General features: G+C 55.2%; 1 protein-coding gene across 1 annotated transcript in view; it reads left to right on the plus strand.

The window, feature by feature from the left end:
• The window catches only part of VIPR1 (vasoactive intestinal peptide receptor 1), a 32,477-nt gene that overhangs the window by 12,487 nt on the left and 5,835 nt on the right, over nt 1–14,155 (plus strand). The window contains exons 3-7 of the mRNA XM_004419558.3: nt 2,743–2,850; nt 8,984–9,090; nt 10,507–10,610; nt 11,086–11,218; nt 13,579–13,732. Of these exons, the coding sequence (XP_004419615.1) occupies nt 2,743–2,850; nt 8,984–9,090; nt 10,507–10,610; nt 11,086–11,218; nt 13,579–13,732 (606 nt within the window). The remainder of the gene's footprint in view (nt 1–2,742; nt 2,851–8,983; nt 9,091–10,506; nt 10,611–11,085; nt 11,219–13,578; nt 13,733–14,155) is intronic.

Below are 14,155 nucleotides of genomic sequence, written 5' to 3' on the forward strand. Positions count from 1 at the left end.
TGTGTGTGTCTGTGAGTTGTGTGTATCTCTGTGCCTGTGTTTGTGTCTGGTCTTTCCATGTCCAAGTAAGCATACATGTCTGTATGTTTGCACACGCGTCTGTGGTTCTGTGTGCCTGGGAGTGCTTGTCAGTGTGTGTCTCTGCACACACACGTATATAAAATGACACAGCAGAGGCCCCCACCCTGCCTCACCATCCCCCACCCCAGGCTCTAGCTTGGGCTTTCTTTCCTGTTGAGGTGGCAGCCCCTAGTAGGCACACACAGCCAGCCTGGGCTCTGTGTCTCTGTGGGCCTGGTGACACGCGGGGTGGGACCTGTGGGGCCTGGGGTGGGCACACAGAAAATACTCCCAGGGCCCAGCCCAAGACAACAGACCCTCCAGATGACTAGCATTTTCTTGGCTGTCACCCCCTCCTCGGCTTCCTAACCCTGCTGCCTCCTGCAGGAAGCTTCCCTGACCATGTGGCCCTCCTGGCCTCTCTCCCCTGGCTCCCCTGCCCTGCTCGCTGGCTTGCACCCCAGCACCAGTTCTCAGCCCAGCCCTAGTGGTGCTGAGATTCCTTGAGGACAAGTGTGGCCTCCCCGAGGGCAGGGCCCCGTCTCTCTCTTCTCTGTGCCACCTCCGGTGAAGCGGAGCTCAGGGCCAGACATCCAACCCCAAATTTACTCCCCGAACTGTGCTGCAGTTAGAGATCCAGAGAGCTCAAAGTCTGGCGAGGACCCTGGCACAATAGCCGGCCTACAAAATAGGGTGTGCCCAGCGCTGTCAGAGAGGGGTAAACAGAGTCCAGCAGAGCAAAATTCCCAGAGAAACAGCATCAAGCCTAGCCTCCAGCATGGAGGAGTAAAAGCTAGAGAGGGAGCATGTGAACAGGCTGCACCACTCGCCAGCAGTGTGTCCCTGGGCTCGTTACCTAATTGCTCTATGCCTCAGTTACCCAACTATAAAATGAGAGGGTTAAAGAAGTTATTTATTTAAAGAGAGTAGAACAGAGCCTGCCACATACAACGGTTACGTAAGTGTTTGCTGATATTATTAACAGGGTCTTGAACCGCTAGCAGGATTTGACTGGCCTGAAGGGCCCTGACGTGGCCTCTAGAGAGGCTGGCACGGGAATGGAGGAGGGACTGGGAGCCAGAGTGAGCCACAGAAGCCTCAGGACAGGTGGGGCGGAAGTGTTGGGGTCCCTGAGGAAGGGAGGCTGTGCTCTCTGACCAGGCCCCGGGGATCCAGGTGTTCTCAGCCTTCAGCTGCAGGTGCCACCTGGCTGCTGCAGCCCCAAAAGATACACCACCCCGCTGTGGGCCCACTCAAGTGCTAGAGTCCACAGGCTCTTTCCTAAGTGGGGACATCCTTTCACCTCTTCTTCCCAGGCCCCCTTCTTGGAAACTCATGAACCTTCGGACCTGGGCTGGGCTGGGCTTGGCCCAGATGCCGTTGACTTTGGCTCAGGGGTTGGGTTTCCTGAGCAAATCTATGGGACTGGCAGGGTTGCAAAGAGACAATTAAACTTCCCTCAGGGAAGGGGATCCAGAAGAGTCCTAGTCACTCTGGGACCTCTGAACAGGCAAAACCATGGCATTTGCATTTGCCTATTAAAGCAGATCCCTAGGAACCCCACTGTGCCCCCTTCACCAGCCGGACCCTCAAGACTAGTAGGTACACAGTGGAGAACACAGCCTGCAATGCAGGGTTTTCTCTGAACCGGCCCCCTCCAACCGCCATCCCGTCACAATTCACAATTCGACTGAGTTGGGGCCTCTGGGTTGCTTTGTGAGTTTTGTGAAGACTCCTCAAGAACTAGATAAACCCCAATATACCCATCACCCCGTCATACCCAACACTTCCTTTTTATAACAAACATTTCCTAATGCCTCCTTTACCATGATAAAAAGAAATTCAGGATACACGCATGCATTTTTTTAAAATGCTGTTCTAGTTGTAAAAGAAAAAGAAAGCAATTTATAATAAAATACTCTGTACATATTCAGGCACAATTACACTCAAAGATAAGAAGACATAGTCTGAAGGTTGTACCTATAAATATAAATCCTTGGAAGGTGAGAGCTATAAATGTGGATTGATATACACCATGGTTGCATCACTGACTCAGGTGTCACGGGCAGCATTACTGTAGGTTACGTGATTTTCCAAAACATTAAACAACTCTTAGTAAAGTTCAGAGCACAAACAAGCCCAGCCTCCTCTCCTTGTACTCAGTAGTTGCATTCCTGGGAAATGCATGTATGTTAAACCTGTGCAATAAGGACCTTGTGTTTATAGGTAAAGTGGAGTAAGAGTCTACGCTCTGATCATTACAAAAGGTTTTCACCTACACGAATGCCCAGCGGCTCATTCGAAAGCCTTGCAGTTTATCATCATGCGGGAACCTGCAGCCAGTCTGCCTGGCATCCCCGTACCTGCCCATCAAATGCAGGGTGAGGTCCCCAATCTCTGCAGCAGACAAAACCCCCACCACTGCTTGACACACCCCCAGGGGGCGCTCTGTCCCTCACTGAGGACCATGGAGCTGCAGTCATGCCTTCTTCTCCCCCGTCTCTGTCAGGACGGGCCCTGGACAGCCTGGGCAGGGCAGTGCCCCCCACCCCCAGACTAAAAGCTCCTGGAGGTGGGAGCCTGGAGGAGGAGAAAGAGAGTGGGTGCCTGTGGCTGAAGCCCCAAGGCTGGAGGCGCCTAGTGGCTGTGCTGACCCATGTGTCCTCTGCCTTTACCCCACAGGCTGCAGCAAGATGTGGGACAACCTCACCTGCTGGCCGGCCACCCCTCGGGGCCAGGTGGTCGTCTTGGCCTGCCCTGTCATCTTTAAGATCTTCTCCCCCATTCAAGGTAAGAGCCCTAAGTTGAAGCAAGGGAGCTGTGTGGCCCAAGTGGGGCCAGCTGGAGTGGGGACCTGCCTCTCAAGAAAGTGAGAAAGCAAAGGAAAGTGGTCAGAGGGGCTGGAGCCATCAAGGAGGCTTCCTGAAAGAGGATGCGCTGGCACGAGGTCTTTGAAGGACTCATGGGATTTAATCAGCTCTTCACCTAGAGATAAGCATGTGGGAAGGGCTCACTAAATATTTGCTCAGCAATTGATAACTGATTGACTGACAGACACTTGATTGAATTATGGCTCCTGTGTTCCCATTGTCTTGGGCCGATCGTGATTCAGTCTTTCGTTACCTGGAGCTGATGGCCTTTCCGGTTCCGTGAAACCACTGCATGGCTTTGCTTATGTAAACACCTTGTCATGTTCTGCCTAAATGAACTTTCATATAGAGGGCAGAAGAGAAAGGGGGGAGCCTCTTGAGGAAGTGGGCTTTTCTGCTACTGAGTGATTAAAGAGTCTTGCAGCTTAATCTATTCAGCCATTCTTTCATTCCCTGAATGTTCATTACACTCCTAGTAGTACGACAGGCACTGGGCCACATAAACCCCGGGTCGGGCGGGGGGATAAAACAGCCACACTGTCTGCCAGCTCAGAGCTAACGTTCTAGTTGGAGAGACATTTAGCAAGAAAACAAACACAGGTATCATAAATGGTAAGCAGTGCTGGGAGGGGGGGGTGTGCAACATAAGGCAGGTGTTCAGGGACGGCCTCTCTGAGGAGGTGATACTTCAGCTGCTGTCTGAAGACCTGGGGTGGGAAAGAGCCACCACGCAAAGATCCTGGGTGGGGGGATCATTGAGAGAGAGAATCCACTCCCCCCCCCCCCCCCCAGGGATGAGCCCTAAGGAAACTCAATGGAGGCCAGCTGTGTCTGGAGCAGAGAGCTCAGGGGAGGGAGGGACAGGTGGGCGGGGGCCAGACTGTGCAGGCCTTGAGGACTGACTGAGGACTCCGGCTTTTTCCCAAGTTCACTGAGAAGCCCCTGGGGGTTTTAAGCAGGGACCTGACATAGTCCGATTAAGGTTTTTCACTGATAACTGGTTTCTGTGAGAAGAAAGGATTCTAGGAATGCAAATGGGAAGACCCAACTACAAGGCAGGTGAGAGATGATGGTGATTTGAACTCGGGAGAAAGCATGGCAGAGGAGAGAAGTGGGAGACTGGCCTATGGAGGTGGTGGGGGGTGCGAGGGGGAGGGAGGAATCACACGTGCCCCACCTCAGGTCTAGGTTTGATGAGCTGGGGGGAAGAGAAAGCTGGATGTGGTGGGAAGAACCTAGGGAGGAGCAGGTCTGGGGTGGGGAGGACTAAGGGAGGAACAGGTCTGGGGTGGGGAAGTTTGAGGGAGGAGCAGATCTGGGGTGGGGAGGGTTGATGAGGAGCAGGCTGGGGTGGGGAGGATTGAGGAAGGAGCAGGGCTGGGGTGGGGAGGATTGCTAAGGAGCAAGCTGGGGTGGGGAGGATTGATGAGGAGCAGAGCTGGGGTGGGGAGAACTGAGGGAGGAGCAGAGCTGGGGTGGGGAGGATGGAAGGAGGAGCAGGTCTGGGGTGGGGAGGATGGAGGGAGGAGCAGGCTGGGGTGGGGAGGATGGAGGGAGGAGCAGGTCTGGGGTGAGGAGGATTGAGGGAGGAGCAGGTCTGGGGTGGGGAGGACGGAGGGAGCAGCAGAAGCTAGATAAGGATTCAGAGGGTGAGTCTTTCTAGACTCTTGGGTATCTCTCACTCCAGGTGGCCTTTTCTTCCCTGGACCTCAGTTTCCCTGTTTGTAAAGTGGGCACAGGTGGTAGACCAAATGGTTTCTTTGGGATAGGCCAGTTTTGCCCCCAGTGCTCGGTGTTGTGACCTCAGCAGTGAAGGAGAGACCCTGATGCCCTCCCCGAGGAATCTGGGAGCAGTCACCAGTGTGCCATATTCCAGGCCGGCGCCCACCTAGCCCAGCCCTCCTCTAGGGGAACCCAGCACCTGAGCAGGCAGGAGACGAGTTCCTCTGGCAGGTCTCATAGTGTATCCCATCAGCAGAGCCTGGCAACTAGCCTTCTCTTGGATCCCTGGAAGCTCCTGCTAATTGTGTTCCTCCCTGACACTCTGCTAATTGCATTCCTCCTTGACGGCTCATCCTTCTGGCCCTGCTGGAATTGTCGAGGCAGCTCCTTCACTTGAGAACCTGGACTCCAGCCCACTGTCTGGCTAACCCTGAGGCTGCCAGCCTCAATGGGCCCACACGATGCCTTCGTACAGATGAGAAAAAGGCAGCCCTTCCTCAGGCAGAGTCAACCTCTCACCAGAACCCACCCAGTGGCCAAATGAATATGAAGTAAATTTTAGCCCCCACCATCCATCAGCCAGCTGCCCTTGTGCAGTGAACAACCTGCACAGCTATACTTGACAGCCCTAGTTTCTGAAAATGATGGAGAGAAATAGGAGAGTGGGTTAGGGGCTGAAAAAGTAAGGGAAAGAGGATGTGTTTTCCTGGGCAACTAGATGAAGAAAGTGTGAGCAACTGACCTTAAATTTCAAAGAGGGACGTTTGCAAGTAAAGGAAGTGCAGGGTAGGGATGATGCGAATCCCAACTCCTTGAGTAACAGAACTGGGGAAAGGAGTGTCGTCCCTGGAAGGGCTGGAAGGGACCTACAGGGAAAGCTGAAGAAACTTTGTAGAAGATAAAGATGGTACAGAGTAAGAAGTCATCTACCCAGACTAGGTAAAAACCCAGGGGAAGGGGGTTAGCCAGGGAAAGGATTGCTTATCAAAGTGCCAAAGCGTTTGTGGGGCCCAGTCCTTTAATTCGTGGTCTGTGTGTGTTTCATCTGTGGTCTTTTTACCTTCAAATATATGAAGAGACTTTTTTTAGAATAAAAAATAGGGTAGCTATTTTGCTTGAGAAAACTCAACATACAGTCTATGTTAACTGTGTCTGTGGGGTCTATGGGACACCTTCCCCCCCCACCCCCACCTCCCCCACCCCCCACCTGCATCATGAAGCCATAAATAGGAAAGTCTTGATGCCACCCTAAGACATTGACCCTGGCTGGCTGGGACGGGGCGCCATTGACGGGATTTCAGCAGGAGGGCGCCATGGGTAGGTCTAGGTTTTAGAACAATCCTTCCAGCTATCTCAGGGTGGGGAGCAGGTTGGAGCGGGCAGGAAAGCAGGAAGATCCATCAGGAGGTTCCTACCTAATTCAGGGGAGATGAGATGGTGGTGGTGTTGAGGAAAGAGAGGCTGGTACAGGACTGGCGACTGATGGGGGAGAGGAGAGAGGACAGTGGGGAGAAAATGATACCCCAATTTCTACCTCCAGTCTCTGAGTGGTGCTTTTCACACAGAGAAGCCAGGGAGGAGTGGTGGGGTGGGGAGGCCATGACTTCTTTTTGAGACATGGTGAGCGAGAAGAGACTGAGAGAATGGGGCAGTCCTCCCAGCACAGGGTTAAAGTGCCTTGCCCCTCCCTCCAGCCCTCCATGTCCCCCTCTACACACACAAGGTCTGCCAGTTCCCAGGCCCAGACTGGGGAGAGGCTCTTGGCTGCTTCTTGGGGTCCCATGGTGACTGCCTTTGAGATCTACTCAAGAGTAGTTCCCTTCAGGGCAGCCAGGGCTCCAGGGGACAGGGTGCCCCTTCAGCCACTGCTGGGAGCCCAGAAAGGTCTGGAGTCAGGCTGACCTAGGTCTGCATCCCAGGCCTGCTGCTTCCTTGTTGTGTGACCATGGACGAGTCACTCAACCTCTCTCAGTCTTGGCATCCCCATCTTTTAGTGGGACTAATGATAACTCCTGATCACTAGTCCGAACACATTAATGTTTGCTCCCAACAAACACAGCATGTGAAGCTGCTGTGTAGACGCTGATGGGACACTCAGGTTCACTAGCTTAATTCGTGATGATACCAGGTGCCCACTATGTCCTGGGCATGACCTCATGGAGCCCTAGTCTCTCTGGCGAGTGGGGAGCCCAAAGCCTGAGGTGTTAGTGTCCCAGCTTCAAGGCTGGCTGATTCGGCCTTGGCCCTTTTCCAACTTGCCCCAGCCTAGTGGGGCAGTCCCCACAAGAATCAGATCCTGGGAGGGGACATGGCCTCAGGGCCCACAGTGAGCTCCTTAGATCTGGGACTGAGGTGGGTCTGCAGTTTGATAAGGGGCTAGTTGAAGCCTCCAGGCCGGCCCACCCCAGCCGCAATGAGGGAAAGCTGAGGGGCTGAGTAGGGGCAGCGTGAAGACTTTTCTCTTCTCATGTGCTGAGAGCCTCTTGCAGCAGTGTGGTTGGTAGGCCTGTGCAGGAAAGGGCTGCCAGGGCAGGAAAGTGGCCCAGCCCAGTACCCATTCCTAGCAAAGTCCCTCCTGCCCTCCTCCGGGACCTCACAGTACAAAGAGCCCCAGCTGCTCCTTCCTGGCTGTCCCCCCAACCTCTAGCTATCCCTCAGTTCCTCATCCATAAAATAGAGAGGTAAGAACCTCTTTCAAAGGGTGGCCAGAAGGATTTACAGAAATAGTGACTATGGGATCACTTGGTATATTCTGAGCACACAGTAGAGTTTGGAAATATTAAATGAACATGCACAGTGACCCTCCGCGAGCTCACAGGACAGCTTGACTCCTCCTACAGCTCTGTACCTGGATGCCCGAAACAAGTCACCTCAGTGCAGGTGAGGGCAAGGTTGCCTGGGGACCACACCTGCTCTACCCCGTCCTCTCTGTCTGGCCTTGGGAACCAACCTCTTGGAGCCTCACTTAGCTGTGAAATGGGATTACCTTCCTCATTGGATGGTTGAGGGGATTCAATAAGATACCGGCCTGAAGTGCTCTGTACAGTACTGACACGTGAAAAGTTCTCCAAACTTGTTGTGACGAAGCTGATGATGGTGATGGTGGTGATGGTGCCAGTAAGAAAGGAGCTAGGGGCAAGGATGTTGGGACCCATCTTCTTTCTTGTCTCTTCCTCACTCCTCACCATATCTCTTTCTCTGCTTCTCTCTCCCTCCCACTCCTTCTTCCTCCATCCCCTTACCTCCTCCTCTTACCTCTTCTCCTCTCTGCCTCCTCCTCTCTCCCTCTCCTTTCCTCCCTGCTCTTCCCCTCCTCTTTCCTCCTCCTCCCTTCCTCCCACCTCAGCAAGCCTGGCCGGCCAGCTTTCTCCTGGACTCAGTGCCTCTTGACTGAGTCCTGTGATCGGGGAATGGGGATCTTCTCTGGCACACCCATTTTCTATTAAACCTCCCTCCCTCTCAGGGAAGAGGACACCTCCCCAGGGCTGGAGAGTGGGGATCCTTGGGGGTACCCCTCCCCTCACATGGCCCCATATTGGTCCTGTCCCTTTGCTGCAGCTTTGGGCCTCCAAGAACAGGGGAGAGTGACGTGCCCGGGAGCCCCAGCCTCAATGTGGTTCAGCCCCAAGATCCTGCCATGCTGTGCTGCCTGATTCCGCTTGCACATGCCTTTGCCCGGGCAGATTCCCCTGCCAGGAACTCCCTGCTTCTCCATTATGAGGATTTCAGATCTGTGCCCTTACTGGGTGTCCTCCAACACCCACCTACCTCATGCCTCACCTTTGGTCCCTCTCCAACAGCATATCTGAGCCCCACCGGGTGTGGAAGGAAACCCAGGCCCATAGGCCCAGGCAGGCTGACCCAGGAGGACTGGGCAGGCCTAGGCCCCTCACCTCAGCCAGAGGGCTGCTGTCTGTACCCGCAGGACAAAGAAACCATCTGCCACACCAGCTCCTGTGGCCCAGTGACAAGGGTCAGCGTTTAGCTCATGGCAAGGGTCAGGGATCATTCTATGCCAACGATCCAGGCAGTCTGTGATGAGAATCCGTTTCTGTTGCACCTGGGTCCAGGTTCAGATGTGACAAGGGGCAGGACTGAGCCCAGAAATGTCTGCTCTGACTGTCATCTGTGACAGAGGGTCCCCTGGCAGCCCTGGAGGGGCTGCTCCCTGCCCCAGGTTCCCCTGGGATGCCCTGGGTCTCTAGGTCAGGGCAGCTGGAGCCTGACGCAGCAGGGGTTGGTGGGCGTAGGTCTGAGACCATGCCTACTCCACAGACGTGCCCTGCCCCCAGCCTCAAACTCTCTCCCCTCTGCCCTTGCCCTCTGCCCAGGCCGCAACGTGAGCCGCAGCTGCACCGACGAGGGCTGGACCCCCCTGGAGCCTGGCCCCTACTCCCTTGCCTGTGGCTTGGATGACAAGGCATCGGGTTTGGACGAGGTGGGCCTCAGTGCAACCCCCCGCCCCCCTTAGCCTGCTAGGCTCCTTCCACTCTCTCCCACCCAGGGGTGAGGTTGCCGTCTGCGTGGGAGTTAGGACTCCCGGGCTCTGCCCTCCTCGTGCCTCCTCCGTCTCCAGGCCTGCATTTCTGGGGGCTCATCCCCTGACTCCCCCGACAGGATACAGGAGGGAGCTTTCATGAGGAGGCTCACAGCAGCAAAAGCTGAAGCAGCACCCCCAGGCCAGGCCACCCCACTGCCTGGGGGGAGCCTTGCTCCAGCCCTGGAGATGGCAAGGCTGGCAGATACCATCCTCCCTGTCATGTGCAGAGGGGAAACTGAGGTGCCGATCTCGGAAGGAACCAGCCGCAGATACCCAACAGCCAGTCAGACACAGGGACAGGGGCAGGTCCTCAGCCCCAGGACAGGGATCTGCCCCAAAGCAGGTGAAGCATAGGTGGTCACTGTAAGGATGTGGGGCCAGAAGCCAGGTAGGGATACTGATGGGGAGGCTGGAGTGTAATTGGAGTCCTCAGCTGGAGCCCCTCACTGCTTTGGTGTGCGAATGCACGTGTGTGTGTCTGTCTGAGACGACTCCTGTCCCACCCCCAGCCACCCCTCTCAGACAGGGCTTTCACTCCTCTCAAGAGGGCAGGCATTGCCTCAGAGGCCTTCAGAGCCCACCAGATAGATCCTCAGGCAGAACCTAATCCCCTAAATCCTGCTTCACCACTTGCCTCTCTTCCAGCAGGGCATGGGAGGTAGAGAGGAACGAGGGGCCTGCCCAGTGACCGTTGCTCTGTGTGTGTGTCCCTGGGGAGGGCATCCGGAGGGGGCCAGCAGGAAGCCCTTGGTTCCAGCTTTGTCCTGCCTCCCCAGAAAGGCCAGATTGCCCTCATCCTGCTGATGAGAGCCCCAAATGGGAAATTACCCCCAGTGTCTTCTTTACCCTTCTCCATTCCCTGTGTGCCTCCCCTAACCACACGGCAAGGGACCCTCCTGTCGGGGTCTGAAGGGCAAGCAGTCTTGGTCCCCTAGGATGCTGAGCCCAGGGTTGGCACAGAAGGGGTGCAGACACATGACTGAAGAATGAACAAATGGACAAATAGAAACTGTGAGGTCTTTGCTCCTTCCCTCACTGTTTCCCTCATGAAGAAGCAGAGAGAGGGGGTTGATTCAACCCCTGCCCCCACCCTGGGAAGCAGTCCTGTCCCGTGTGTGGAAACTGGGGGGTCAAGGGGTCTGGGGACCGAAGGGGGCTGCTCAGCTGCTCTTGGGAGCCTTGGGCCTCAGCCTCCTCATCTGCCAAGGCAGGGATGGGAGGCAGGGTGTGTAGGGCATCCCGCCTCTGCCAACACCCCCTAGGTGAGCCCATCTCATCCCCTACCCGGGATCCTCACCCACCTCCCTCTAGCAGCAGCAGACAGTGTTCTACAATTCTGTGAAGACCGGCTACACCATCGGCTACAGCCTGTCCCTCGCTGCCCTTCTGGTCGCCACAGCCATCTTGAGCCTGTTCAGGTGAGGTCCAGCCCCAGCAACAGGCATCAAAGCAGCCCTGCCAGGTCACTGCCGTGCTGAAGCCCAGCCTGGCCCAGGCATGCTCTGCCCCCTTCCACTGTCATCCCCCGGGCAGCACACAGTCCTTGCCCCAGGCCCCTTGCCAAGCCAGCCTCCCCTAGAGACAGCAGGTTGCTCAGAGTATTCCACCTGTCGCACCCTAGGCCCCCACAGGATGGCCCTGCACCTGGGAATGAGGCACCAGAGGGTGGGCCTGTGCTCTGGAATGAGGCACCTGGAGGCCAGACTGGGAGCTGGGAGCTGCACACGGGGATGGGATGCCCAGGAGCAGGACCTCCTCTTCGGGGCACGGCCTGCACTTGGAGGCCACATGCTCCCCCTGCCCTACCCTTGCTCGGAGCACTGGACAGTGTTGGTTGGGGTGGGGGCAGGAGGCCCCTTCCGCCTCCCAGATCTGGCTGCCTGCCTCACACAGGAAACTCCACTGCACGCGGAACTACATCCACATGCACCTCTTCATATCCTTCATCCTGAGGGCTGCCGCGGTCTTCATCAAAGACTTGGCCCTCTTCCACAGCGGGGAGTCGGATCACTGCTCTGAGGGCTCGGTGAGGACCCCGCCCAGGCCCACCTCCCTCTGTCTCTCCTTCCTCTTCTCCTACCTGAATCTCCTTCTCCCTCCTCTCTCCTCACTTTCTCGTTTCCCCTTCCCTCTCTCTGTCTCCCTGTCTCTCTCTCCTTTTTTCTCTGTCTCTCTCCAAGGATGGCGAAACCCCATCAACCCCACTTGGCAGCTGCTTGAATCCCACCCCCTCCCAGCAACAGGAGGTGGTGCTCAACCACCTGGGAGTTCACAGACCCTGCTCCTGCCAATGAGAAATGCCTCTCCTTGCGGGAAATGGTTTACTTCATGGCCAAAGCCCACAGCCCCATCCTACCTTTCTTGCTAACTTCCCATGTGACCTTTGGGAACTCCCTGCCTCAATTTCTCCATCTGTGCAAGGACTTCCAGGCTTCCTTCCAACTCTGCCCTCTGCCATCTGCATACCTAGGCTTGGCTCACCTTGTCACCCTTCCTACTTTCCCCCCTTGCCATCTGGAGCCAGTCCAAAGGCACACAGCCCTCCCCTTCTGTTCTTCCCCTGCCTTCAGTCAGTTCTGGGCCACCTTAGGGAAGAGAGGTTAAGAGAGCGTTTAAAGAATTCATCATTCAGCACTAAGGGGTCCATCTCCAGGTGATTCTGAGCTCAGGGCCCCCTCCTTGAGTGCCCCCGAGCTAGGACAGAGAGCACGAGACCAGCCCTGGCTCCCAGCCATTCCTCGCGGTTAGTGACTCATTGCCTCATGAGTGACCACGGAAGCAGTGCATTATTTCAGGGGTCATCAGTACCTTCTCCCCAGAGAGTGAACCTAGAATGGTGGAATCTCAGGCATCTCAACAAGAGGGAGAGAAAACCCAGAGGATCCCCCCTGACTGTTCCCAGAGCTCCTCAGAGGGTCCCGCCCAGGAGCTGGCGCTGAGTCAGACCTGCGCAGTGTGAGCCGCAGAGCTTGGGAGCAGCCTGCAGCCTCCAGCGCACTTGTTAAAGATAATTGTGGAGACTGGCTTCCCGACTCATTAGCAGCTCTGTGAAGCTTTTCTAAGGCAAAGAGAAGCACAGATAATTGTCCCGTTACAGAGCTGAGTTACCCCTGCTGTACAGCAAAGGAGGATGGGGGAAACAGGCATGCCTACAGCTAGGGGGACTGAAGTGGGACCTGAGGAAGGACTTGCCAGCCACAGGGAGAGGAGGATAGGCGCTGCTCTCTGAGGATGTCTCAAAGTCAAGGGCACAGGAAGGAAGGGTGGGAACCTGTGTTCTGGGTACAGGGAGGAGGGGAAGCTGGAAGGCTTCCTGGAGGAGGGTGACTTTAAGCTCTGGGTCACAGGTATCTGGGTTTGATCTGAAATGGGAGAGGACAGAGGGCCCAGACAACCTAATGATGCCAAGTGGGCCGCCCAGAACCCCTGATTGCCCTACTCAGGGGTCTCCCTGACTCCTCCATTGTCCTTACCTGCCTGGTGAACCCATTCTTCTGCTAGTTTCTCTGGCTCCCAGGAAGAATGGCCATCTCTCTCCTCTCCTTTTTTCCCTCATTTCTATTTCTCCTTCCTCTTCCCTCTTATCAGTGCCTGTCTCTCTTCAACACTTCCATCTGGGCCACACTCTACAGTCCACAGCCCACACCCCGACACATTCAAGTGACTCTTGCAAACAAGCAAGAATTCTCCCTCGTACGTCTTCCAGCTGCCTTCAATCCTAACTGGAATAAGACGAATGGGGAGATGGGGTTAAGTGGATGGGTAGGTAGATGGATGGCTGAGTAGGTGGAGGGATAGATGGATAAAATGAGAAAAATTGGATAGATGATGAGTAGAGGAGTGAGTGGGTGTAGAAGGATGGGTGAGCAGATTGATGGACAGATGGATAGAGGAATGGATGGATAGATGGCTAGGTGTGTGGGTTGGTGGTAGATGTTAGAAGGTAAGATGAATGGAGAGATAGGTGAGTGTGTGGATGGATTGATAGATGGGAAGATGAATAGATGAAGGATGGTAGATGGATAGATGGGTGAGTTGGTAGTGGATGTCTAAGGAGTGGGTGGGTAAATAAATGAATAAATGGATAGGTAGGTAGGTGGATGATCAGATGGGTAGGTGTGTGGATAAATATATAGATAGGAAGATGAATAGATGATAAATTGATGGATGGATAATTAAAATCGCAAGCTTATTCCAAAGCATCAGATGATCTAAAATCAGGGAAAATGGGAAAACGACTGAGTACATTTTTAAGGTGATAATGCAAAAATAACAGAGATTAAGTTGGCTGCACCACAACCCTGTTTGTCACCCCAGACAGAGATGTGGGCAGGCAGGGACCCCTGCTAGCCCCAGTGAGCCCCCTCTCTGTTCCTCCTCCTGCAGGTGGGTTGTAAGGCAGCCGTGGTCTTGTTCCAGTACTGTGTCATGGCCAACTTCTTCTGGCTGCTGGTGGAGGGCCTCTACCTGCACACCCTGCTGGCCGTCTCCTTCTTCTCCGAGCGGAAATACTTCTGGGGGTACATACTCATCGGCTGGGGTATGGTACCAGGGAGGGCTGCCAGGCTGGGGACAGGGGGCACAAGGCCTGGGGAGCTCACTAGGGGGCGGGTGCCAGCCCAGCCTGCAGTCTTAGGTCTTGCTGGGCTGCAGGTCCTGCCTGCAAGGCTCTCAGCCAAGGGTTGATAAAAGTTGCCCCAATGTCTGACCCCAGGGCAGGTGCCCTCAGGCTGCAGCTATACCTAGGGCTGATCTGTGGGACAGACAGTTTCTACCAACATCCTTCCATTTGCCCTTCAGCCCTTGAAACACATAGGGCCACTGCTAATCTATGAATTACCTCTACCAAAATTAGAAAAAGACTCTCCCTTTAGGTGGACACAGCCTCTCAGGCATACAGTTTCACCCCCTCAGTGGAGCATCTTTGCACAATGAACAACCTATGCAACCATAGGTGGCAGCT

This window comes from Ceratotherium simum, chromosome 5 (genome assembly GCF_057802395.1).
Source record: "Ceratotherium simum simum isolate JZ-2026a chromosome 5, ASM5780239v1, whole genome shotgun sequence".
Taxonomy (NCBI): domain Eukaryota; kingdom Metazoa; phylum Chordata; class Mammalia; order Perissodactyla; family Rhinocerotidae; genus Ceratotherium; species Ceratotherium simum.